Raw genomic sequence first — 27,182 nt, forward strand, 5'->3', positions numbered from 1 at the left:
CCGCTTGCGTGGAGATAATGTTATTATAACGCTACGCTTTATACAGTTTCTTCCTCTCTGCCATGATTCCTTCTTATCGCAAGTTTCCAGGAGCGTAGATCTGTGAGTTTGCAGTGGTAAAAAAACATGCTTGCATTGATACAAGGAATTGATAACCTGGAGGCATATGATTCTAGTTTCCAATTCCAATTTGTAGCTGCTTCTCAATTCCCATCCCTAGACATTATACACCTCACTTCCATTCTTTCGTTCAACTCTTTCCCTCTCTCTCTCCCTTTCTTTCAGCTCGTTGAAGAGTCTGTCGGAAGAGATGAAGAGAGCCAACCCCCCCCTTCACAGGAGAAGGTACACTTTCATCCGGCCCCTGCTTCGTCACTCTGTATCTTTACATGTCCACATTCTTCTTCTTTTTACTGCTTTAAGCCAAAAGACTGGCCATAGCAGACACTGATGTGTCAGTGAGTCACTGTCCAGGCCTTTCCACATGAGACAGACAGTAATTCAGCTCAGTAATTCAATGACTTCTTTCTTTCATGCTCACATTAGTCACTAATGAGCAGAGCAGTTGAGACACATGGTGGAAACACTGTCTGAAGACAAGAATGTATGTGATGACATTCTTAGTCCTTGTGTGTGTCTGTGTGTGTGTGTGTGTGTGTGTGTCACACTGAATAAAAATGTGCGTCCGGCAGTATTTATCAACAATACCTTAAGCTCCTAAACCATCATCATACTAACATTATTATTCTTCATAGCAGTCTTTTGTGCCAGGATTGCAGTGATGCAGTCATCTTTGCAGCCTCAGACTGCTCACTTGACAGTCTACACACGTTCCCAGAACCATGCATGGTATCCAATGGAAAATTCATTAATGGAATAAAAAATAGCTCCTCACCATCTGGCAGGACTGAGGGAGATGGAGTGATTCAGTTTAATATGGTGCAGTGTTAGGTGTCAAGTGTAGTTCATCACCTCAGCAGCTGAACACAAACTTTCTTCTTTGTTTCTCTGGAGACTTGAGCTGTATATTACTAAGGTGAGAACAGGAGGAATCAAGGAGAGAGAAAAAAAAGTCCAGCAAAACCTCAGTAAACTCAGCCATTTGACCAAGGCCCTGAAATGCTCTTCCCCACCAGAGAAACATGTCTCCACCCAGGATTGCCTCGAATATAAAAAAGGCAAAATAACAAACAGTACACCGATGGAAGGACAGATTGCTCTGCCCAGTTGCCACACTCCCTAACTAACCAGGGAGATCACTCACAATTTGAAATCAGAAGCACTCGGATACTATACTCACCATACTCCCCATAAGAAGACCACAGATGCTCACAGACACAATGCTAAACACCACCAAAACTACAGGATTAACACAGCCTAGAGGAGACAGGGAAAAGCATTTTCTTTATCCCGGACGAGCCCCCCAATATGTTACAACCCCAGCTCAAGGGAAGCAGCGTGTATTACTCAAACAAAGCTTAGATGTAAGAAATCTAAGTTTATTGTAACCAAAAGTAACAAAGGGAAAACAAAATGTTGTCTGGAGACATTGCTGCTGTTCCTGGTTGCAGGGGTAGAGTGTTGGTGGAGCCACACAGGGCTTTTAAGACCAGCAGCAGGTGCCAGGTAATGAGGGAAGGAGGAGGAGAGGAGAAACTTCAGGTACACTGTAAATCAGGGCAAAACAGGTCCTGGTCATAATACCGGACGACAAACATCTTCCAGCTTTATATACACATTGGGACGAGAGAGTCAAGCAGTCAAAAACATACAATGATTATGTTTGATGTCATATCTGCACCAATTATCATCAATAAATTAATTCTTTATTAAAGTAGATATTTTATTTTAGGCATTATGCATGCCCCCTGGAGTACTCTAAAGTGCCTTAAGGTTACTAGAAAAGAGGACCACTGGTTTTAAACATTCAGTAAGGTCAGCCAGCTGCTCAAATGTCTTTGACAGTTCAAAGAAAACAACTCATCAGTTATGGTGGTGATACACTGGGTTAAGTTCGACAGATCACTGTGAAACCACTAGAAAATAAAATACACTGAATGCCTTTGGTCATGTTTCAGTCAATGGCGATCAGTGTGGCATTGGCAAGTTACTCTTGTTACTACTTATTCTCCCTTTAAAAAGCAATAATATTACATTACTTATTACTTTATATCAAATAAGTAACGTTACTTGTTATATTACCATATTACTTTTTTATTTAAAAAGTAATGTACAACCTGTTTATCCAGCTCCTTTTAGAACTGAATCCATGTTATTGGAACAGTAACAATAACCTCATGTATGTTAAACAATGATAAAATATAGCAATAGCCTCTTTCGACTTTTTAACTAGTGTTTCTTTGCATTTTGTATTCCCTCAAAAGAGCACCAAGGAGTATGTATAAAAAGTCCCTCTGTGACCGAGGCCTGACCTGCTGATTGTACATTATCAGATAAGATAGCCTACCTAGGACAAAAAACAAATTGCGTTCTAACTCTAACAGTAACGCAACATTACTTGGATTTATATTAATGATATGATAATAATAATCCCTTACACTACTTGGGACTGGCCAAAGTAATAACATTACATATTACTGCTCCACACTGATGATGGTATGAACGGTTTAGTCATTAAAAAAGGTCTTCAACAATTGTGAATCATGGCAACCACGAAAGGTCCTCGAGCCTACAGTCATACATGTGCACTAGAAATATTAAGTTGATGGGTACTGTAGTTTGAGAGATCACCTGCACACAGATACATGATCCCGTCCAGTCTCCCACTTGGTGGATGGTGGAGATGATAACGAAGTCACAGCCTATCGGTAACGGTAATTTAGTTACTTAGTTTAAAAGACAATGCGTCAGAGTAACAGTTCCTGCTAAAAGAGCTACTGTAACACAACACTGGCTGCTGTGCACACATGTAAAGGTGCAAGGCATCAGTCATTGATAGTTTACACATGCATGTCATCATAATAACACCACTATTAATCCATCAGTGTCATTAGAGATTTAAAACATCCATCCATCAAATATCTAATAATCTCTCTCTTAAACATCTCTCTTTCTTTTCCATGTTTTCACATCTCCCATCATCCGCCCTTCATCCCTCCATCTTTCCATCTCTCCAGTATGAGTTGGTGTCCATCCAACCTACATCGTCCTGATCAGGAGCAAATAGACAACAGAAGGTAATCAGGAGGGGTTAATAATAAGAAAGATTTCAGGCAGAGGTCAAAGCATTAACTAAAACCAGTCCTGCTGCACAGCACAACGACATGTAAGAGGACATGATGGTTATATACCTGTGTTGTGTCCTTGCACGCAGCTACAGTCTGGAGGGTCTGCAGGTGGAGAGGGGAGCGGTCCAGGCTCAGTGTCCCGGCCTCAGCGATCAGGAGGGGAGGAATGCTCTGAGGAGTTTACGTCTGGACAGCCAGGAGAGAGGCTCACTGGTGTCCCTCACTGAGGAGGAGCAGGAAGGAGACGGAAGTAGCATCGATAGCCAGGTGTGTGTGTGTGTGTCTAAAGCTAGCTTCCTGGTTATGTTGGAGGATTAAACACAATCATTTTTCAGAATATAAATTACCCAGAAGTCATCACTATCTACAATAATAGCTTTAAGATAATTGTCTGATCTGCTTATGGAGCAGAGGTTTGGTCCCCAGCTCCTCCAGTCCACATGCCGAAGTGTACTTGGGCAAGATAGTGGACCCCAAATTGCAGCAGTGTATGAATGTGTGTGTGAATGGATGAATGTTGCATTTAGTGTAAAGCTATTTGAGTGGTCGTAAGACTTGAAGGGCGCGATGTGAAATACAAGTCCATATATAATATAGTAAAATCCAACTATCTGGAATATTTTCGAGTTCCCCTTGTGTATTTTTCAGACATCACATCAGGTACTGTCAGTGACAAACAGCTGTCCCACCATGTTCCATCACCAAATCCTCACCAAATCCATCTCCATGGTTGCCATCAGTCACCGCGATATAGATGGTGAGTCTGTGTGTTTTATTTTGACAGTTTTTGTTCCCTCATCTTTCACTTCCTGTTGCCCTCTCGTAATTTTGAAGTTGTACTCTTGAACTTGTGCAATAAGATTATTCATTTACTTTCCTGTTCACACTGCTGCATCTCATCGATGCCCTTTAGTGAGTGGATTTCCTCGATCAAAGCGGCGAATCAGCTTCTCCCTCAGTATCTCCCCGCTCCTCCCCAAAAATAGACGCTTCTTTTCTATTGGCTCTCCCTCCAGTGATGATGATGAGGAGGAGGAGGAGGAGGAGGAGGGAGGGAGTAAGTATGATGAATGTAGCTGTAGTCCCGTGTTTCCTCTGTCGGTGTGCTGTCCTGTAACACTGTCCAACAAAACAACAAATTGTCACTAAAACATGCCCACGTCGTACTGGAACTGCTGCATCAGATGGATAGAAAAGACACTTCCAGGTTCCTGGAGGCCATCAGCTGTTTACAGCTCAAACTGAAAACATCTGTTTGTTTGGATATTAAGAGTTCTGTGTATTGTTGAACAGTACAGGAGTGTCTCTTCTGTCCATTTGACTCTGACTGGAAGTTGCCTTTAAAACATTTTATAGATGACCAGTATCAAAACTCTACTGTTACTAAAATGAAACTCCCATCTTAAGGCCTAGATATATTAACCACACCAAAATATTTCTGTACCGTACCTTCAAAGGACAGTTTGAGAGAAAACAACATTCACATTTCTGTCTTGCTGTGTCACCAAGGGTTCCTGTAGATGAGAGGATCAGTTTCATATTGATGCTGTGTAGGGGGCTCTGACAAAAAAAGTGAAACCAGGCTCAACCTTTGCAACGTGATGTTATCCGTATAGATGCCGTGTTAGACAAATCACATACTAACAGCTCACATTACTTTATAATGAGAGTGCGGTACAGTGTGTTCATAGTTATTAGGCAAAGTATCATTTTCAGGTCATCTAACAGCTCGATTGAGAGAGGGCGTGGCTTAAAGGGATAGTGTGGTTTCCTTGAGGTACCCAGTATTACCTACAGTACAGTCGTGTGGAGAAGAAGAGGGGACTGGCACAGAAGCTACAGTGTAAGAAATGTGTTGCTGGGGACGGGTCCAGCAGGTAAACAGATTTAAGACACAAAAAAATCAGTACCAGTGAGGCCGAACTAAGGTTGATTTCAAACTCCTCAGGCAGCTTCGGCTAATCACCGCGGGGTTGTGCGTAGGTAGGAGTTTGAGTTAAAAGGCCCATTTGTGTGACGTCCGGTTGTGTTCTTAAACCCCCTTATGTAGCACAAGTAGACTTTATATTTCACTACTATTGTTTTCTGTCACATAGTTGTTAAGATCTCCATTTCCAAGCGTGATTGAAGGCAGCTTCATTTCAAGGAGAAAGAGAGAAAGAAAAGAGACGGAGGGATTGACCAACTGTGCTGCAGCTTGTTGCAGGAAAAAATCAGCAGTTACCCAAACTCCTGGGTAGTTAAGTGCCGGTGTTTTTTTGTTTGTTTTTTTAACCTTTTTTAGATAATAAAAAAAAAAGAATTTCTTGTAGCTGTGGTAGAGGCAGGATGTTTATCGCTGGTTACATGATTGGCCATGGCAGCAAGAGTTGTGTTTCTCCAAAAGTTGAATCAGTATGTAGTAGAGGGGTTAAGCAAAAATGCCATTGATTAATCACCATTAACCATTTCCTGTTCATATATATTTATGTTTTTGTTTTGTTTTTTAACTTTTTGCTGTAAGTTTGTTGTGTAAGTCGAGAGAAAACAATTTGTTATGGAGTTGCCTAACAATTGTACATTTTTATTGTTTTCTTAAGAGTTGATACATGTTCTATTTGAAAAGGAAAACTCTAAAGTTTTCTTTGTATAACGTACACTTATTAGCAAAGTAAGATTTGGGATTCATAATCCTGAGACACCGCACTTGTTAATAATGCTCTAACTGTATTTCTGCTGTTTACCTCTCGATCATGGTGACAAAGATGAAAAACAGATAAAACAGCTGCCACCATGGACTTTCTTGATCACGTGTCAATAAAAACATCCCCCTCATATTCTGTAAACCATCAATAAGACACATGATTTTACTGACCTTTGTCTACTCATCGTAACGGACCTTTTGATCGTCTGTATTTCTCTGCCTTCTGTATGTTGCTGTAGGTGACCAAAACACGTTCATGTTTGTAACATGAAAGTTGGTCTCCTGTTTTTTGTTTTAATTACTTGAACCCACTTGTCTATCCCTCTTCTTTCCCTTGCTCAACTTTGTGTGACCCTCTTTACTTCCTACTCTCTAGTCACATTTAATGAGTAGGCTTGGCTTTGAACACTTTGTTGCAGGTGTCATATAAACAGTTTTGCTGCAGTGTAGCAGCTGTTTTCACCTGACGTCTGTCCTCTTTGCTTCCTGTAGGGGTGAGCTCATTCTCCAGTAACTCCGGGTCACTAGAATACAGGTAAGAAAAGAAACTCTGTTGTTTTATATTTTAAACCACACTCTGACAGCTGAAGACTTTCCAAATACTGACACAGGCTGCAATTTAATGCATAATACCATAGTCAGAATGCAGAAACTCAATAACTGTAATGGAATGACTTCACATCCAAACGTAACGTGTTACACTGCTGCCTCACTCAGAATGAGATTGCTGTAGTTAGAATCAAATGAGCAGACCTCTCTCTCCTCTTTGTTCTGTGTATTGAAGCAGACTAGCTTCATAATCGTGTGTGTGTGTGTTTGTCAGTATTTCAGAGGAGGAGCCGGGCCCTCTGCGGAGCGACACTGAGGGAAAAGGAGGACCTAAAATCAGTCGGACGTTCAGCTACCTCCGCAGCAAGATGAGCAAGAAAGGCAAGGTGAGAAGAACCACTGTCTCGAGTTATCATGTACACACCCGAAATTCACACTAGAGCTGTGATGCTTTCCCTTTATTTTCTCATAATGTTCTTGTCTCTAGTTAGAACTTTTTACTGCCGTGTGTACAGAGAGACAAGCCCCTCAGCGTTAACGACGGCTGAAGTTTTTAAAATGAGTGATCATGAAATATCTGATATATCTGACCAGCTTGCTGGAGGCTAGCTTTTCTGAGTGTGCTATATAAGATTTATTTCACACACACACACACAGACACAGACACAGACACACACACACACACACACACACACACACACACACACACACACACACACACACACACACACACACACACACACACACACACACACACACACAGGGTAGGTTGTGTCTGTGGTGCAGTACCATCGGCAGCTCATGATGGGAAGTTGAAACAGCTCTGTGGTTTCCTTCTTTCCTTCCAGATGACATCACTACAATGTGTCTGTGGGATTTATGTCAATGTTGTGCTTGTAGCTGGGTATACCATGGTAACCCGCTGCATTACCTCTTGTTATATTTGAGAGAAAATATAAAGTAAAAACTCCTTTCAACATGTATTTGTACACAAATCCAATCCGATCACTTATAAATAAACAAAAACACTTTCAGATAACAGTGCGGAGAGTCTGTCTAAACGACTGGATTTGAGAACCAAATCGCATTCACAACTTTTATTACCTCAATGTCCATTCATCTAATTTCATGTTTTATTATATTGGCCTCTGTAGTGGCCTTTTACATAACTTAACTGAAACAACATGGTATGTATTACGTTACATGTAACGGTACATATTTTAACAAAGCACTGTAAAAAAAAAAAAAGACTAGGAATCTGTTTAGTTTTTTTAATAACATGCTGGAATTAATACAATTTTACTTAACTTATTTTTATACAATTAATAGTTAATTAATCTAAGTAATAATCTACATATTTATTAAACAAGTTGTTAGTTGCAACCCTTTCAGTTTCTCAATGTATTTGTAAGAGTTGAGTCATAAAGTCCATGTAAGTATTAATACTTGATTGACTTGTTAGTATTATTTTTTATTGTTAATAATTTGATAGAATATCCACTGTGGCTATACCACTGCTGTACCAGCATGTTTTGTTTTTTTTAAAAACCAGGGCAATTGGAGAATAGTAACCATTGTGTCAGAAGAGAAGATTTATGTTTTCTTCTGTAGGATTAAAAAATGAACAGGAAGTGTAGAGGCCACAGCTTTTGAATGACTTCAGCACATCTGCGCCCACAGGACATCACTAGTTTCTCACACTGCTCTGGTTTGATATTGGTCCATTCTGACCCAGTCTCTTCCACAGTTCACTAACTGGAGTGGGGTTCCATATTTTGAGTTTATATTTTGCACTATAGTTGTTCATAAAATGTGGTCACATCCTGTCTGTCTGCAGTGGAAACATAAAACAGATCCAATGTTTAGGTACATGACCCTGCGGGTTACCAATGGTTCTAAAGGTACTGTACCCACTCGGCTTTATTAGTGTTTGTTTGATTACATTTTTTTTTTTTTTTCCTTTTAGGAAAGATGGAACAGTTCAGTTCATTCTTTGTTGAAGATATTGTTATGGGTTGTATGGCATGAGGGCTCTCTATCAAACATGTTCATGCCCTTTATGAACACTTTCCCTAAAACAGCATCTCTGCAGACTTTACCTGAGAGAATTGCCCACAGTTCATTGCGTTGTGACTTTAGGAAGCCAGAAAGTGTAAAGAGAAGTAAACAAGGAGGACTTGCACATGGGTGTACACCAAAAAACTAACATTAAGGAATAAAGACGCATAAAAACACATGAACTCAAAGGAGTGCATTGATTTTTGTTTAATGATGCTGTTGAATGATTACATTTAATATTTGATTGCTCCACTCAGTAAAGAGAGTAGATTTTCTTGTCTGTAAAGAAGGTAAAAAAAGGTTAATAAAATGTCCCAAACCCACAATTGTATATTATATGTTTTGGCCATTCCTATTTATAACATTTGGAGCCCTTGCAGCCCCTCACCCTCGACCACTTACCAGGACTTCAGTTAAGTCTGTGAGGGTTCAGGGCTTTGTCTTTAAGGTGGAGAATGAGATTGGGTCATTATATCTTTAGAAGAATATGACTCCTACCCAGCACACTAGAACTGAAACTAAATAAAAGCTGAAGTGAAACAAAATATTCAAATAAGTGAATGAGGCAAGCATAGATTTAACAAGCTGAAATGTCCAAAACCACATGTAAAACTTCTTTAAAGAAAAAAAACCAAAAAAGCGCAAGAGAAATGTTTTTCAGCTAAACCTTGTAATCCTGCATTTACTGATGCGTCAATTTTTGTCATCAGATACGAACACATAGTTGGGTTTATGCTGAAATGGGGGCGTTGTGAAAATTCTGCAAAAATCTGCAGACAGACAGTGAAAGAGGAACTGTGTGTGTGTGTGTGTGTGTGTGTGTGTGTGTGTGTGTGTGTGTGTGTGTGTGTGTGTGTGTGTGTGTGTGTGTGTGTGTGTGTGTGTGTGTGTGTGTGTGTGTGTGTGTGTGTGTGTGTGTGTGTGTGTGTGTGTGTGTGTGTGTGTGTGTGTGTGTGTGTGTGTGTGTGTGTGTGTGTGTGTGTGTGTGTGTGTGTGATGCTAGCTCACTTCCTGATTTGAACGCAGACAGACGAGCAGCAGCAGCTTGTACACAATGACTAAATCAAAAAGGACGACAACAGGATGCTCAGTCAGTGAAAGAAATCCAGACAGACAGAATTTACTCTGAGGATTAGAAGGAGACAGACAGACAGGAGAGAAGACAGGTACAGCCATGCTGAGTAAGCGGTTTAATCGCTCTGTGAGGTGGAGAGGAGAAACCAGATCAGATGAGGTAGGATGATGACGATCGTCTGTGTGTGTGTGTTGTCATTGTCATAGTGACTAGAGCAGTGTTAGTGTGGTGAAAACTGAGCAGCTTATCCTGAGAGAATGTGACATGACAGTAAGTTTGTGTGTGTGTGATGATGAATATGACGATGGTGAAGATTAGGAATGTTGTACTTCTTCACACTAAAAGAAAGGGATCATTTCCCAAAAAAGTAGCTCACCTGGTAGAGCAGGGAATCCATGTTCAAAAAGGCTAAGTCATCACCACAGCGGTGCAGAGCCTGGATCCGACCTGTAGTCTTTTGCTGCATGTCACTCCCTCTGTCCCTTTCCTGTCTGTCTTAAGCTGTTACTTAGCCTTACAAGCCAGACCAGTGTTCCATCTGTCCTGGCAGACAGGTCTGACCCCTCTCCACTTCAGACACATTTCCAGTAACTTGTTGTGATGGTTCCGTACAACATCGGACCAATCACAACCATTTATCTCACGTGGGGCGGGTTAAAGAAGATGACTGACAGCGTCACCGTCCAGTCTGCAGGTCTGTTCAGTTCAGTTTTTAAGGCTCACGAAACTCTGATCAAACTCTCAAACTGACTCGATATTCGGTTACTGCATCCGCTTGGCTGCTGTGATTGGCTGCGGGTCACATTTCATGGCTGTGATTGGTTGTAGGTCTGTCTAATTTTTTCCAGAAGCATTTTCTGCAACACTGATAACGCCTCTTGGAAATCAAAAATGAACCGAGAGGGCCCATGCTAGCTGTGTCTATCATTAAGGCAAAAAGCCCCAAAAAATAATAACAAATTTGAATGTGTTGATATTAATCAGTTATTAGGCAGTGCAGATATTCATCTGTAAACAATAGAAGTCCCTGTTTTGATTTTCTATCTCTTCTATTGCTTCCAGGAGAAGGAGAAGAAAGGAGAAAAGGACCGGGACAGTAAAGAGAAAGAAAAGAAGAGCACCAACGGTCATCTCTTCATCCCAGTCAGTCCGTCTCCTTCCACCTCCTGTCAGCACTGCACCAAACTCCTGCACAACAAGGAAACGTTCCTCTGCAACAGTAAGAATCACTCACATCTCTTCTTCCTTTCCCCTTCCTGACATGTTGTTTTTCTCCTGTCTTTGCTGGGAGTCAGGCGTGTCTTTTCTCCTCTGTCTCGTCTAGATTATCCCACTCTCCTTCCTTCCTCTTTGTATTCTCCGTCCTCCTCCTCCTCCTCCATGGCCACCTCTTCCTCTTAGTCTTTTCCTTTAGTAGTTTCACTCTGACACATCTGTCTCGTTTCCCTTCAACTCTTTGCTTCTCACAGTGGGAATGCACATACAGCATCAACACGACAGTCATGTCACTTCACAGGATTTTTAAAAAAAACACATTCATACACATTCAAACTGTCAGAAATGAAACAGAACCTGTAGGAAAATGTTTTTTATTATTATTAATAACTAATAAAGCGAGACTGTCTGCAGCATTATTTTTGGCAGTATTACAGTCAATGTCCATATGCTAATGAATGATGTCAGTCCTTTTGAACTTCGTGTAGTCAGTAGATCATTGGTCTCTTTACTGATTTTAAAACTAGAGATCTTGCAGGCTTCATGGTTACCACCATCTACAAAATGTGACATTTTTACAGATGCATGCTTGCTCTTTGTCCTTTCCTTTCTGAGCTTTGTTCATCGATATGTCACCGCTTCTAAGCTTAAGTTAAAAAAACATACAAACATAGATTACTAGACTAGTGAAAAAATCATTTGAAGTGCCTTCTCTTATTTTTCATCTTCGATTTCTTCTTCTTTAAAGTTATTCCTCTTTAAAACCTCAAATGTGTTTGAACAGAGCTCAATGTGTCATTGTGTTGACGTGAGGTTTCTTAGAATTTGAATAAGCCGTAATGGTGAACACATCTGAGGAATCTGACTCTGTTGCTCTCGATGTACATACACATCAATAGGCCGGCTTAAAACAAGGACAACAAAGGTTAACATAAATATTTGACTACTATGTACAGATATCAATATATATATATATATATATATATATATATATATAAACCAACAGTGTCGCTCATAACTCTGTCAGGGTTTAGTATGCTGATGACGAGTGGCACAAACAGGAAGTTGTAGGTTTGAAGAGGCAGAGATGTGTACAGTCAGTTTCAATGCAAATGAGATGTTTCTAATGATCATAATGTGCTGTTTGCAGACTGTGGGGCCAATGTTCATAAGTGCTGCAGAGAGAGTCTGTCTGTGTGTACAAAGAGCAGAACGAAGGTACGTCTAACGCACACCTATTACTTCTCTGAAAGTAAAAGTGCATCACTTTTACTTTGACAGTGGACAAAAAGATGACTTCAGGTTTTCAAAAATACCGCCAGATAGGCTGAATACTCCAGCTGAAATATTACATTATGAATCCGTGTCAAGTGTTGGATGTGTATTAAATTAAGTTAATAATAAAATGTCAAAGTTAATAATTAAAAAAAATTTTGGAAAAGCAAAAACAAGTGACCCCTACACACAAAAGCACATGTTTGTTTTGGTGTTTTACCTTCAGACCTGACAGCCAACATACAGTATAGTATTCCCTTCTATCAAAGACCAAAGCAAACATGTCCGATACATCAAGTTTTAGCTTTCACCTGCTGATGCCCTGTGTTTGTTTCCAGCTGCAGCCACTAGTGCCAGAAGCTCCTCCTGGGACGGCTGTTAACTTGAGGAGCAAATGTAAGAACACATACAGTACAAACAAGTACACTTTCGTTTAACGTGTCAAGCCACAAGACAAAGACTCTAAAAGCCCGATGGCTAGCGGTCCGGTCTGGTTTACAAGCGGAAAGTGGTTTGATTTTGATCAGTGAAGCTACTGAGTGTGCTACTTTCCACGTAGCTTTCCCAACAGTTGTAATTAGCAATATGACAATATGATTAGCTTGTTATGTTTGTTAATAAACAGACTAATGGAGCTGCTAGTGTCTGACAGGCTATACACAATTTACTGCAGAGACAAGCTGTGCCATGAAGGAGATCACATTTCAGTAGTGGTGGTAGGGAGGAACGTGTTTGTTTACTAGAAAGTTCACACGTTTTGTGGAGGGACGAGACCTGGACGGCCGAGTTAGTCATAAAGAAAACTGGACCAAGTCGAGCCAAAACCAAACACCACCCACCAGCCGACCGGCCAGACAAACATTCTCATCTTACAGTACACTAAAATATGTTTATGTATATGTTTATCACACTGTATGCGAGAATTAGGCAATACAGTTACATAATACTGATTGTTTGATCAGTGCATCATATTTGATAGACAATGCGTCATAGACTCCTAGTTGGTCGTCGTTCGGGCAAATCTACACATCTGTATTTCCTAATAAAGCACTAGGCACAGTAAGTTCTCAATGTGCACTTTGATGTTTACATCTAGCTACATCTTCAGCATCGTCTGTGTCATCCACATCCTCATCATCCTCATCACGGGAACGCTGGTCCACAGCAACCACCCCTGACGACGGGATTCCTGTGATTTTTCCACGGAGGCACCCCAGTATCTTCAGCACACACAGCAACCTGGCCAAGAGCATCTCCACCAGCAATATAGCAGGGTGAGAAACCTCACACACACACAAACACACACATACATACACACACACACACACACACACACTCTCACACACACATGATTTAATCGTGCAGCTCTTTCGAAATGACATGAAATGGGCATCACATGACAAACACAGAAGCTGTAATTCTACCATTTGGTCTTTAAATTAAACTGACTTCAAAGTCCAACGCACTTCCTGGTGGCCTGGCCCCTACTGGACTTCATGGTGCATTCAGTTGCACCTTGGAGAAACTTAAACTGTTGTAGTAAAAATACCCTTCTGCCATCTAGAAGTGACTCTTTCTGTACCCGCACTGGTATCGTCTTAACCTTATTTCATAGAACGTGACACTTACTGCAGAAATGTCTGTTTTCACTTAATTTGTTCCATCTGTATCGATCAAACCACGTTTTTGTTCTCAATCTTACTCTTATTTTATTGTCCTGGTGATCTTTGTTTCCTGCGCTAGTGGGAAGCATCCTTTGTGTATACTTAGAACCAAAGACAGTGGTTGTTTTTTTGTAGAGAGGGGACCTATTAATTGATATAATGATAATTAAAAACTCATTCACGTTCACGGTTTCTTTATAGGTTAGACGATGTTTCACTGAAAGGCCTGAAGTTTCTGTCCCAGTCCACCGACTCTCTCCATCAGGGGAGCAAAGTCAATGCCTCGACTGAGTCGCTCACTGATGAAGGTAGAATACCCACACACATATACAATGACTGTGAAAACAAATGACAAAGCACTCTGATCTGACACAGTTTCCTGCATGTGCCCTTCTAAATGTGTGTGTGTGCATGTGCGTGTGTAGGTACTGAGATGATGGACAGTCAGCTGATGGGAGAGTTTGAGTGTGACACGAAAGATCTGGAAGCTGATTCTTGGAGCGGTACAGTGGATAAGAAGTTCCTGAAAACGTTGAAGAAAGATGAAATCAAGAAACAAGACGTCATCTACGGTAAAATATCTTATGACAAACCTTATGTGCACATTACACGTACATTTCTACGTACATGCGGAGATACGAGTCCTTTCTCTCCACAGAGTTGTACCAGACAGAGTTCCACCATGTGAGGACACTGAAGATCATGTCTGAAGTGTACTATAAAGGGCTTCAGAAGGAGCTGCAGCTGGACACTCACACTCTGGACAAGGTTAGGAAATGTGCAGAGGAGCAGTTTAACCTACTATTGATGAGAAAATCCTCATTAAAATATATACACATTAAAGGCTACTCTACTGGTCATTCTCTGTAGATTTTTCCTGTGTTGGATGACCTGTTGGACACACACACACATTTCCTCACCCTGCTCCTGGAGAGAAAGAGAGCTTCATCCACCGAGGGACAAAACAACAGCTTCCTCATCTGCAGCATCGGGGACGTCCTGCTCAACCAGGTGAGTGTGTTTGACAGTCGGACTGACAATGACAGTTTAGACATTAGATTTTAAGGATAACAGTGCTCGACAGTACGCATGTTTCACAAGCATTTTTGACTAAAAATAGATGTGTGCTAACTGTAAAATAAATTTAAGAGCATGTGTGCGAATAATTTAAGGTGTAATGCCACCGAAAATGGACCCTCTGGTCTTTTTTGGCACAGATTTACAGCAAATAAGCCATTCAGACAGTTTTTCTTTTTCATTGATCACCTATTAGCAGAGAAATCCCGGAGTCGCTAACAGCCAGACATGGCTAACACTGAGTAGCTCGGGGCGGAGCGCTGATTGCATCCAAAATGGCTTTGTTTTAACCACTAATACTGCTCAAAGTAACACCAAACCTCTGCAGTAGCATGAGAAGAGTCCTTACACAGAAAACAAAGCACCAACAACGTAGCATGCGAACCTGGAGTTTATTAAAAAAGACTGTTTTACAAGGCTACAAGCCTTAGCAGCCGGCTATGTCTATATTGAGGGGCAGCCCAAACAAGTTAATTACCGAATGCACTGGTGTTGAGTTCTATAGATGTTCAATCAACTTGTTTACCGAGTTGGGTAAGTCTCTGTCAATAGGTGATCTTCCAAAAAAATGCATCTCGATGGCTTATCTGATGTATATTCATGCCAAAAAAGACCGCAGGGTCCTTTCAGCAGGAGTTACACATTAAGGTTCAATTCCAGTTAAAATTTAATCCTTCCTCCAATGTGTGCATTAAGTATAGTAAAGTATATTGCTATCAAATTCAGTTTTCAGGCTGCAGTGCTGATCGTATGAAGAAAGTCTACGGGAAGTTCTGCAGTCGCCACAATGAAGCTGTTAATCTCTACAAAGACCTGCACGCCAAAGATAAACGCTTCCAGGCTTTCATCAAGGTCAGCACTCATCTCCCGCCAGATTACAGTGCTGCGGTTCACCTGCATGTTACCGGACCGTTAAAGGACCTTTGTGTATCTTTGTGTTTGTGTAGAGAACAATGAGCAGCAGCATCGTGCGGAGGCTCAGTATTCCAGAGTGTATTTTGTTGGTCACTCAGAGGATCACCAAATACCCCGGTCTCATCCAGAGGATACTCCAAAACACTAAAGGTAAGGATGAAGATCCGTCCTGTCCCTCAAAGACACACTTGGTGTAAAATATACTGTTATTCATTTTACACAGTTTTAGGCAAAAAGAAATAGTCAGACCTCAGTTGAAGCTTTGTGAGCTTGTCGACAGTGATTACCCAAAGCACATGTGACTTGCATGAGACATGTTTTTTATATGCGGTACCTCCCCGCTCTAACAGACTGCGATGAAGACCACGGCTGCGTCTGTGAGGCTCTGCGCTGTGTGAAGGAGCTGATCACGGCTGTGGACAGTAAAGTCAACGAGCAGGAGAAGAAGCAGAGACTGAAAGAGGTCTACAGGTACACTCATCTGTGACAAATGCACATAACTGATTCAAATACTGTGTTCCGTTGTGGAGGTCTGACATCCTCCCCGACAAAAATACTTTACAATCGGTTTATCTTCTCAAGTTGAAATGCAACGATGAATACACCTGTGACTGTGGGATTGGATTCTGAGGTCTAATTTATGTAGATTTTCTTATTTCCTATTTTTCTTATTTTTCTTTCCTCCTGTGAACTGCTGCATATTTGTAAAAGGAGTGTTTCAGACATTTATAAGATGTTTGCAGTTGTAGTGTGTTCAATTACCGTATTGTCCCGAATATAAGACAACCATGATTATTAAATGACCATCCTTTTTTAAGAATAGTTTTCGGAAAAAGTCTTTTTGAAGTCCAAATCTTGTTCAACAAAAGTATTTTCTCTCAATTCGATTTCAAGCCCACCATTCCAATGACCAAAACAAAATGATCAGTCAATTTCAAAATAACTGTTGATCATTTAATAGACCAGCTACGTAAATCACCGACTTGGTTGCTTGACCCTGAAAATAAGACGCCCCCCCTTTTTCAATGCAGAAAAATCCAGTCTTATATGTGGGAGAATACGGTATACAGTTGTATAATAATACAGGATTTAAATGACAACAATATCTTTTTTTTATCATTTATAATATTTAGTACTTATTTTCATTATTTTACTAAGCAGCAACATATACAAGCTATTGACAGGCCCAAAGTAGGCCTATTTCTCCTCTGAGTGTGGACATCCACATTATAGGGACCAGAGTTTCTGAAGTGAAGCAGGAGGATCAGCTGGAACCTTATTCTCTTTTACCTCTCAGTGTGGACGAGAGAGAAACTCGAAGGTTAAACATTGAGTATGTTTTCTGTGCTCTCCAGCCGCACTGACAGTAAGTCCATCATGAGGATGAAGAGCGGTCAGATGTTTGCCAAAGAAGACCTGATCAGAGGGAGGAAGCTGCTGCACGACGGAGCGCTGCAGCTGAAAAACTCTGCTGGACGACTCAAAGGTACACCGGGTTCCCAGTCTTCATGCATCTTTAAACATGTGCATCAAGAGAGAAGCACCCAGACGGTAGACAGGATGTTGCAATCACGGTTTTGTTTCTTGGTGTTGCAGATGTCCAGGCCATGCTCCTGTCCGATGTGTTGGTCTTTCTTCAGGAAAAAGACCAGAAATATGTCTTTGCCTCTTTGGTAGGTAGCACATCACAAAAACCTGTTTTTTGTTTTTTTTTATATTTCATTTAGATATACAGTATGTGCTCATTCCATGCATATATGTCCTCTTTGTTCTCAGGACCAGCGCTCTACAGTCATCTCCTTACAGAATCTGATTGTCAGAGAAGTAGCCAATGAGGAGCGAGGTCAGGCTTCTCCCGTTCTTCTCTCTGTACACAGCATTACAGACATTTCTTTAACTTCCTGCTGATCAGGACAGTATGATACAAAGTATAGTTGTGAAACTGACTGAGGTTCGGTCTCCTGCAGGTCTCTTTCTGATCACGGCTGGTATAGAGAGACCAGAGATGGTGGAGGTGTTGGCCAGCAGCAAGGAGGAGCGCAACACATGGAGGGCCATTATACAGGACGCCATGCATTGCATGTGAGGACACACTCACACACACGCGCACACACATATTATGCATCAGAGGTCGTCCAGTGGAAGAACATCATATCTTCCATAGTTAAAAGCACAATGAGTGGGATTTTGTGGTTTTGTAAACACAACATTCAAAGTTGGCCCCTCCCCCCCGGCTCAACAACGCCAGAATCCCATGTCCCTCTAACACCGTCCTCCGACCGCTGCTCGCCAGTGTGTGAAAGCCAACCCCAGGTTTACTCTTGTTTTAGAGCTTTGTCCGCTTGGCGTTTTGCCTTGCTTTTCTGTTTAACACAGCAACATTAGGTTTGAGACCCGTACTGACATGGACACTGACACGAGCATGGAAGATCATTTACGACCCCTCCCACCCCGGACAAAAACTATTTGAAACATTCCCCTCCAGCAAGAGGCGGAGGTCTGTCAAGTACAAAATCTCCCGTCATAAGAACAGTTTTTTTCCTTCTGCAACTGGCCTCAGCAACACCAAGGCCCAGGACCCCCACTGACACGCACTCTAACCCCCCCTTCCCCCACCACCACCCACACAGTCATCTGCCTCCATGCGTTACAACAGTGCATTGGACTTGGACATCTTGGATCATGTACATACTGTGAAGTTTTACACATTAAACACAGCCCCTGCTAGTTGACTTTTTACAAAATCTTCACACATCTGCACAACTTTTTGTTGTTTTTAACTGTCTCTCTAATAATTTTTATCGTTTTCATATTTTATGGTATTTTTTCTGTATATATTCTTGATTGCAGTACTTTGCCTATTGTTTATTTCTTTCGAATTGTTGGGCGCATTAAACACCAGGGCAAATTCCTTGTGTGTGAAACAAACTTGGGTATGAACACCTTTCTGATTCTAGTTCTGATTCTGATTGTAGAGGGAGAAATGAACAGATTACAAATATGACGTCTACATTTTTGCGCTGGAATGAAAAAATACTTGTGGATTTAGCACCGATATGACTGCATAGGTACTCAGAAGGCTGCTTTACTAAACAAAACTGTATTAAAGAATATTTGCTATGTATTGTCAACCTATTCTAGAAATTAAAACTGAGAAAATAAAAAATAGATAAAAATATAATAAAATAATTTGCTAAATAAACCTTATCTTCATTATCAGTCAATTGCTGATCATTTAAATAAAGAATATATACAAATAAAATAGAATCTAAATAAACATCATGTTCAGTATCAATCAATTTGCTGACCATTCAAATAAAGGATAAATAAAAATGAAATAAATAGCTATATGACATTATAAGAAATCACCCCAAGCATCGTTTTCTGCATTTTATATTCTGTAAAAAAAAAGAAAAAAGGTTTTCAACACATATTGGCGTATCAGCACATATTGGAAAAGATTTATGACAATACCAATAGATGCCGGCTGATATATCGACTGACTGATCTAAGTCAGTCTGGTTCTATTCACAATCACATTCATAGATGTGACCGTAAAGCTTCTGCAGCCAGAGCTTCAATCGATGAAGAAATGTCTTCTTAAAGAAAAGAAAAGATGGCCAAACTAGGAACAAAAGACCCTGTTAGGTCATTCCAAACATAAAGTGAAATCATGTGTCACACTGTGCGAAGAACAAACCAAAGAGGAAGGAGAGCTTCACGGCCCTGTGGACTCTTCCAGGAAGAGTCTTATTGTCCCAGCAGATACTCACAGTTCTAGATACTGGGTCCTTTAAAGACTTCTTCCTGTTGATTCGGCCGGATAATATTTGAAATTCACACTGAGGGTGCACTCGTGTGTTGACAGGGAGAAAGACGAGGACGAGGGAGTTCCCAGTGAGACAGAAGAAGACAGGAGGCAGCAGGAGAGCAGGGCGAAGGAGATCCGAGGTGACCATTCCTCATTATATTATATGTTGTTGTATTGATCGTGTCGCAGCTGTAAGGTCATCCGTCCATTCGTTAATTCGTGTTTTATTCCAGAGCTTCTCCGGAGGAAAGATGAGCAGATCGTGTCCTTACTGGAGGAGAAGGTCCACATCTTCAGAGAGCTGGGCGACTGTAACCCCGCTCCTGACGATACAAACCAACCAATCAGGGAGCGCATGTTATTCATGGCCACACCTGATGATGTCACAAAAGGGGAGCCGATCATAAAGGATGCCCTGAGGGAAGGTGAGCAAGTTTCGGAGGTTCCCCCATGTTGTCCCAGAGAGGAGAAGTTAATACTGTGTATATGATTAGACTTGATTTTAACAAATACTAAACAAATAAACCCTCCTGATGTTTTTCCCAGGATTTAGAAATAAAAGCAGAATTATGTTCTTCTGCAAAGCTAGACAGACAGTTAACACTTAAAAGTCCAAAAATAAAAACAGAAAGCTTGACTTTTCTTGTGTTTTACTGAAGTCTTGTTTCCTCTGAAACTGAAATATTATAGAGATAAAAACACAAACATTAACATATACAAATAAAAGGTAGGTAATCTGAGATAATTGTGTTTACTGATACACCATACCTGCCATAATGTAAAGCAAACACTGTACTGTAACAACACTGCATAAAGAAACACACCTGAACTCCTGCAACAGCCACGTCACAAAGGCAATTAGCACAAAGAGCTAAGACATGTTTTACCAAAACTGTAGAAACGTTTGTAACACGACACTCCTTTAAAAAATGCAAGTGTTTGATAATGGTTTACACAGATTACTTACAGATAAAAAGTCTAGCATATCCGAAATTCAAACAGAAACATCCACAGAATTCAGGCCTGTCTGTCTGATGACTGCTGCTGCATGACCAGTAGGTGGCAGCAGATGACACTTGATTTTTAACTTGAATTTCTTAAAATCTTTTTTAACTTATTTATTATCGCATTTAAATGATTCTTATTAAAGGCATCACAGCCACCTTTAGCGCCCAAACAACCATGCCATTGTGTCAGTGCACCAAAACATTCCTGTGTCCTAAACAGATATGTCAGTTAAAGCGATATGACACTCGTTTCAACTCAAGTCTCATTCACATTATTCAGACAACATGTTGTCCTCCTGGATGTTTTTTCATCTGCCAGTCTTAAGGGCTAGGAGACAGGATTCTTGTTCTCAACTGTGCAGCTAAACCTTTCACTCACTCACTCAATAAGTTTGCTCCGTTCAGTGCCATCATTGTGCTTGATTTGAATCTGTGTTCATAGTTTAGATTTTTTGGGTTTGGATTTTTTAACCATTTTTCTTCAAATGTAGAAACTATCTTTTTTTCTAATTATGTTCATGCTACATGGTAAATTATTATAATACATATATCCTAAAGGTTGAATATGCCGAATCTTTATTAAAAGCTATATTTAAAAAATAATAATACACCCATGGGGTGTTTTGAGGGGTACAGAATGAAAGTATTTCTTTTCCAAAAAATATATTTAGTCTGAATTAATATTTTTAATTTATTTGACGGGTTTGACAAAGACCAGCCAATAGCAGCCGGCATTGCAGGCTGTCGGTTGTTCGGTGCAGCTACTGTAGGCTGGCACTGGGTGAAAGTCTCAGTGAAGAGGGCGTTTTTTGTCCCAGCAGTGACCGGTGACAGGCAAAAACTAGAGTCAATATAGGCCAAGCATTCACTCCATGGACTGAGAGAAAGGAGTTATTAACGTTATTAAAACGCACACCCAAATGGCTACGTTTCTCTTTCATCGGTTAACGGTTACTGTCAGTCAAACTCCTCTGCAATACTTGTTTTTATTGTTACAATTCGCCGGAGGGGATTGGTTCAAACAGGTTCAAACAGAATCCGGTCTCCTGTAGGCTACTGGGCAATGAACCTGGCAACCCGACTGCTGGGATACATTTTTTGTTGTTGCAACTACGATCCTGAGACACTAGATGGCAGTGCTCTGCTCATTATCCATGTTCAACCCTTAATTCAGCTTCCTCAAAAGCAGCATGCAGCTCTGTAGTCCATGGATAATTGTGTGAAAAAGTGTTATTGACCCTGTGTTCTGACATGTTAAGCAAAGATTCCACAGTCGAAACATTTCACATTTTCATAAAAGAATCCATCTCATATGACCCTAAGCAGCCACAATAGGAGCAAACGTAGGAACCCCTGACATATAATGTGTAATATTTCCCCTCTCTCTAGTGGAGAACCTGCATGGTTTAGTCAACAGTGGTGTTGGTGGAGCAGGCTGCAGTGTTCCAGTTGTCCTGTCAGGGGGCAATGTGGGACCGGTCTGCCTGCCCAGGAGAGCTGAGACATTCGGAGGCTTCGACAGTCATCAGATGAACATCAGCAAGAGTAAGACACACAACATAATAAACACACATCCAGAAAAGTATTGTATTTAGATGCATTTCTATTCTATCCACTTTGTTTCAGTTTCTCTTGAGGAATGATTTTATTTTGAAAACACAAGTCATGACAGCAGGTTTATCCCACACGTTGGCCGACGAAACCTGATTCACTTCTTTTACGCCACTTTTCCTCTCCGTCCTCAGATGGAGACAAGGAAGAGGGGGATGAATCTCTGGACCTCCGCAGGACTGAGTCAGACAGTGTGTTGAAAAAGGTGCGTGTGTGTGTATGCGTGTGCGTGTGTGAGTGTGCATGTGTGTTCTGAAGATGCGCCTCCTCAGTGTATTATTTATGATGAATTTTGTTCCCAGATCTCTTTTGAAAAATGAATGCCCGTGTCACTGGGTGTAAAATGTTTCAGAGCCAGCGTTAAATCCTGCCGTTCTTCGGCGAACATGCATCTCTTTACACCATCTTAATCACCTCCGTTGCTGTATCTACTAGTAAAAGTATTAAGACGTTCCCACAGATTTACACAGTTATGTGGTTTTAATTACTGTTCAAAACGTTGTCATCTGTCAATACATGATGATATAAATCGTGATAAGTTAGTAGTGGTGAGGTTCAGTTGTCCATGTTCTGCTACTTTATGCTTCGATACACTGCATTTATTTCAGACCTTTAGTTACAAGTTACCTTTAGATTTAGAATAATATTTCAAGTTATCATCAACAAATAAATGATCATGAATAAACACTTAGTTCATTTTGATGCCAATACTTATGGACTTTTACTTGTAGCAAACTATTTCAAACACTGTAGTATTACTGCGGGTAAGACAATTATTTTTTCAGAGAGGATGAATCACGGGCCATGAATAGTCCAATAGTCCTATTGCATAGGAAGGTTCCTAACTGAGTGAAATAACCCAAAAGTATAAGATTAACTCCTTAAATAGGATACACTGGGCCGTCCTGCGATATGTAGTCTACAAACTGTCTGCTGGGGTTATTACAATACGGCTGTGTGGTATTAAATGTGCTGTAAATGTTAATATGTAGTGTGTGTTTGTGTGTGTGTGTGTGTGTGTGTCTCAGGGAGCCACTGCCAGCCTACAGATGCTTCTGAAGAGAAACAATGAGGTAACAATCACGCTACAATCCCCATCACACCTTCAATGCTTGAGCCTTATAGCACCCTGTGGTCGTTTATGAGTGATTCATAAATGAAGTCATTCATAAAACCACACCTCTACACAGTTAATATCTTGCCTTCAGCGTCCGACTTTCTGAATCATCTTTAATGAACGAGCTTCTGTTTTAGGACTTCGTCTAGTATGTTGGATGTAAATTACCCAGCAAGCATTGGCAGAATGAAAGTGGAGTTGAACACAGGTGGCAGAGGTTGCATCTGTCATAATGTATTATTACCCCTCATTTAAATATTTCATTGATAATAATAAGACATATTAAATAGAATAACATTTTAATTTATTCATTTTATTTTTTGATTAATTAATATACAAAACAAGCTTATAGATTATGCATTTATAAGGGTATGGAGAGAAAATATGAACAGACACAGATGTGCAGTCACACACACACACACACACACACACACACACACACACACAAAACAGATGATTCATTTTTCTTTTCCTGCAGTGACCGCAGAGGCCACTAAAATCACTCCGGCCATCTTAATTATTGCTCTTTTTAAAGAACACCCAGCTGCTGTGATATCAGCAGTATCTGTTGATGTCTTAAATCTGAAATATTGCCATACCAAAGCATCCGTCATGGTCCTGTCAGTAAACTCTCCTCCTTCTACTCTGCCGCTGCCTTACAGTGTAGACACTGACAGTTTAACTGCACGGGGTGTGAATTAAACTCAGATGATCTCCTTCATGTCTTGATTTTTTTTCCCTCACTGAAAAAAAAAGAAATCTTGTCAATGATGTAAAATATTCGGGTAAATGGGACCACTGTAATCATTATTTGGAGAAACTGAAATATATTTTGCCATAAGATCTGTCTGTGAGCATGATATCATAGTGTGAACATGTATTCATCTACTTCACCTTCATCCAAATGGTTGCTGGGTCTTAGAACAGCTCATTACTGAAACCTCAATGTAATTGAATGCTGTGTTCCTCCAGCAGGTGCAGCACAGCGTGACGCATCTCCACGAGCTGCTGATTTCACTTCAGGTACCAGAGACACGGCTGCTTTGCAAAGACACCACACACATAGTCCACGTTCGCACTTTGCTTTCATCCCAAACCGTCTTCTCCCACCTCTAGGCCGTGGTGGTCCAGCAGGACTCGTTCATTGAGGACCAGCGGCAGACCGTGAACGACCGGCTCACCGCCAATTCCTCCAGACACTCGTCCTCTTCCTCGCTCTCGTCCTCCTCCTCCTCCCGCCCCTCCTCCCTCATCGAGCAGGAGAAACACAGAAGTCTGGAGAGACAGCGACAGGAGGCGGCCACCCTACAGGTTCACTTTCACTGCTCTCTTCAGCCATGATTCGTTATTCAAATTATGAGCCATGGCTACAGTGCGCTCATACATTAGAGCCTTGTTCGCCAGATTTCATTATATAGCACCTGTCATAACATAAAATGCAGCTCAAAGTGCTTTACTGAAATGTACACATTTGTGGTTTGTTCCAGAAACAGCAGGCTGCACATCAAGAGGAAAAGAGGAGGAGAGAGAGGGCGTGGGAGCTGAAGGAGAAATGTCTGGTAGAACGGGAGGAGAGGCTGAGGTTGGAGGAGGGGCAGACCACAAAGAGGCGTCGGGAGATGATGGAGGAAGGAGAGATGCTGCAGAGGAAAAAAGAGGAGTACCAGGGAGAGCTGGAGAGGCTGAAGGAGGCACAGAGGAGACTGGAGAGAGACAAGGAGGCTCTGAGGAGAGACACAGAGAGACTGGAGGCCATGGAGAGAGATGAGGTCAGAGTCTGGGGGGCTCAAAACAAGGGGGGCATGTTAGCATATTTCTGTCAGAGCAGTTGATTCCTGAGATGTTGGAACACAGGGGCATGTTAAAGCATTCAGAGGATCAGATAGGCTGGAATCAAACCTCCAGGTCGGACAAACATGTTGAATAGTAAAATGATCACCATCAGTTTACAGACACACTTCCTGCTTCAACTGTGACAAACCAAGTGAACTTGCAGGGTACTTTTGCAGTTCGCAGGAGGTTCCTTGAAAGATTTTAGAGTAGCTCAGTTAGTTTGAAAAATAGAAATTATGATGTGACATTACATTAAGTCCACAGTAACAACAGAACACTTCATGTTAGTCATGTAAGAGCGTGTGAAAACTAGTTAGCAAGCAAACACAGAAGTTTAAACCGGTAACTAAAAGTATTGAATGAATGGTAGAAATAGATGGCTTAAAGTCATGGATATACAGTATAAAAAGCAAAAAATATTGGATAAACGGTTGAAATTGTTAGCTAAAAGTAATGGACACAGTGGTGATATGGTTAGCAAAAAGTAATAAACGGGTGAAATAAATAGCTAAAAGTAATGGATAAACGGTTGAAATGGTTAGCTAAAAGAAATGAATAAACAGTTGAAATGGTTAGCTAAAAGTAATGAATAAACGGTTGAAATGATTAGCTAAAAGTTATGAATAAACGGTTGAAATGGTTAGCTAAAAGTAATGAATAAACGGTTGAAATGGTTACTAAAAGTAATGAATAAACAGTTGAAATGGTTAGCTAAAAGAAATGAATAAATAGTTGAAATGGTTAGCTAAAAGTGATGAATAAACGGTTGAAATGGTTAGCTAAAAGTGATGAATAAACGGTTGAAATGGTTAGCTAAAAGTAATGAATAAACGGTTGAAATGGTTAGCTAAAAGTGATGAATAAACGGTTGAAATGGTTAGCTAAAAGTAATGAATAAACGGTTGAAATGGTTAGCTAAAAGTAATGAATAAACGGTTGAAATGGTTAGCTAAAAGTGATGAATAAACTGTTAAAATAGCTGGTGTTGGCTAGTGGTAGTACAGTTTCTTTATTTAATTAATTTGTTCATTTAAATATCATTTTTAATGTAATGAATAGTGTTGTACATTTGGAACATACATTAGGGAGTGGTGAAGGGTTACATGAGTTAATTTGACAGGGCTGTGGGGGTATCTCAGACCGACTGCCCTGCTGTACTTATGTTTGTCTTACGAGGGATTACTAGTGACGATTGTGTTTGATCTTGTGACTACATGTGTTTTTGTCCTGTGTCATTGTTCCCACTTCTTAACCATCAAGATACTGATCACATGATGTTATAAATACTGATGGAGGTCATGGCCACATCTCCCAAAATACAACTCAAGTTGAAATAGAATTTTGCCTTTGAGTACCTATGATGCTACCAGTGACAGTTCCACATTACTGATTGATTTAAAGATTGTAACTTATAAAATCTGTCGATGCACATGTGAAATGAATGAGTCAGTAAAACACTCAGCAAATGATGATTTGTATCTTGGCTTGATGAGGAAAGATTAGTACTGAAAACTGCACAAAGAGGCACTCTTCCATATTTCAACAAGCAAAAGATTGCTAGAGGCAGTTCATCAGTGTGCTGACAGATGTTATAGTAACTCAACAGCAGGCTCAATCTTGGTTGGATGATGTCACAGTGTCCTGACACACCTTTGAGTGTGTATCTCAGTGTCCTGAGATAACTTCTGTTATTATTTGGCAATATAAATAGAATATATTCATGAATTTAATTTAATTTAATAACAACTAGTCTTTCTCTCAAGGATGTGACCACTGGATGCGTGGCTTCGTACTGTGTGACTTCAAGTCAAGTCTCTGTGCATAATTTACAGTCGGAGCGGCTTCAGAGGGACCAGCGGACCCCCTCCACTACCTCTGAAGACTCCCTAAGGTTCCACAGCACCTGGTCTCTGGATCTAGATTCAAAGGAAGCAGCGGAACCGCCAAAAGAGGTAAAAAATAAAGTCCTCATTAGAAAAATGATGTACAATGTGCATCTATATGAGTCCTAGAACAGCATCAAACGCTCTCCTTTTTACCGGAT

The 27,182-nt window shown here is 40.7% G+C and overlaps 1 protein-coding gene across 5 annotated transcripts in view; it reads left to right on the forward strand.

Annotated features, from left to right (window-relative positions):
* The window catches only part of LOC310949281 (uncharacterized protein), a 116,278-nt gene that overhangs the window by 82,663 nt on the left and 6,433 nt on the right, over positions 1-27,182 (forward strand). For 2 of the 5 annotated variants that reach the window (XM_083916662.1, XM_083916663.1), the window contains exons 16-45: positions 286-345; positions 3,138-3,197; positions 3,335-3,515; positions 3,897-4,005; positions 6,424-6,466; positions 6,755-6,866; positions 10,676-10,832; positions 11,979-12,046; positions 12,442-12,499; positions 13,200-13,377; positions 13,969-14,075; positions 14,193-14,339; positions 14,426-14,535; positions 14,638-14,778; positions 15,571-15,696; positions 15,792-15,909; positions 16,110-16,230; positions 17,115-17,245; positions 17,356-17,432; positions 17,536-17,602; positions 17,727-17,841; positions 19,628-19,710; positions 19,804-19,995; positions 21,967-22,122; positions 22,323-22,393; positions 23,217-23,261; positions 24,278-24,328; positions 24,422-24,616; positions 24,793-25,074; positions 26,971-27,090. In XM_083916662.1, the coding sequence (XP_083772788.1) occupies positions 286-345; positions 3,138-3,197; positions 3,335-3,515; positions 3,897-4,005; positions 6,424-6,466; positions 6,755-6,866; positions 10,676-10,832; positions 11,979-12,046; positions 12,442-12,499; positions 13,200-13,377; positions 13,969-14,075; positions 14,193-14,339; positions 14,426-14,535; positions 14,638-14,778; positions 15,571-15,696; positions 15,792-15,909; positions 16,110-16,230; positions 17,115-17,245; positions 17,356-17,432; positions 17,536-17,602; positions 17,727-17,841; positions 19,628-19,710; positions 19,804-19,995; positions 21,967-22,122; positions 22,323-22,393; positions 23,217-23,261; positions 24,278-24,328; positions 24,422-24,616; positions 24,793-25,074; positions 26,971-27,090 (3,481 nt within the window). The remainder of the gene's footprint in view (positions 1-285; positions 346-3,137; positions 3,198-3,334; positions 3,516-3,896; positions 4,006-6,423; positions 6,467-6,754; positions 6,867-10,675; positions 10,833-11,978; positions 12,047-12,441; positions 12,500-13,199; positions 13,378-13,968; positions 14,076-14,192; positions 14,340-14,425; positions 14,536-14,637; positions 14,779-15,570; positions 15,697-15,791; positions 15,910-16,109; positions 16,231-17,114; positions 17,246-17,355; positions 17,433-17,535; positions 17,603-17,726; positions 17,842-19,627; positions 19,711-19,803; positions 19,996-21,966; positions 22,123-22,322; positions 22,394-23,216; positions 23,262-24,277; positions 24,329-24,421; positions 24,617-24,792; positions 25,075-26,970; positions 27,091-27,182) is intronic. The other 3 variants (XM_083916664.1, XM_083916665.1, XM_083916666.1) reach the window with 3 other exon arrangements.

Source organism: Echiichthys vipera (genome assembly GCF_963691815.1).
Source record: "Echiichthys vipera genome assembly, chromosome: 7".
NCBI classification, from domain to species: Eukaryota; Metazoa; Chordata; class Actinopteri; order Perciformes; family Trachinidae; genus Echiichthys; species Echiichthys vipera.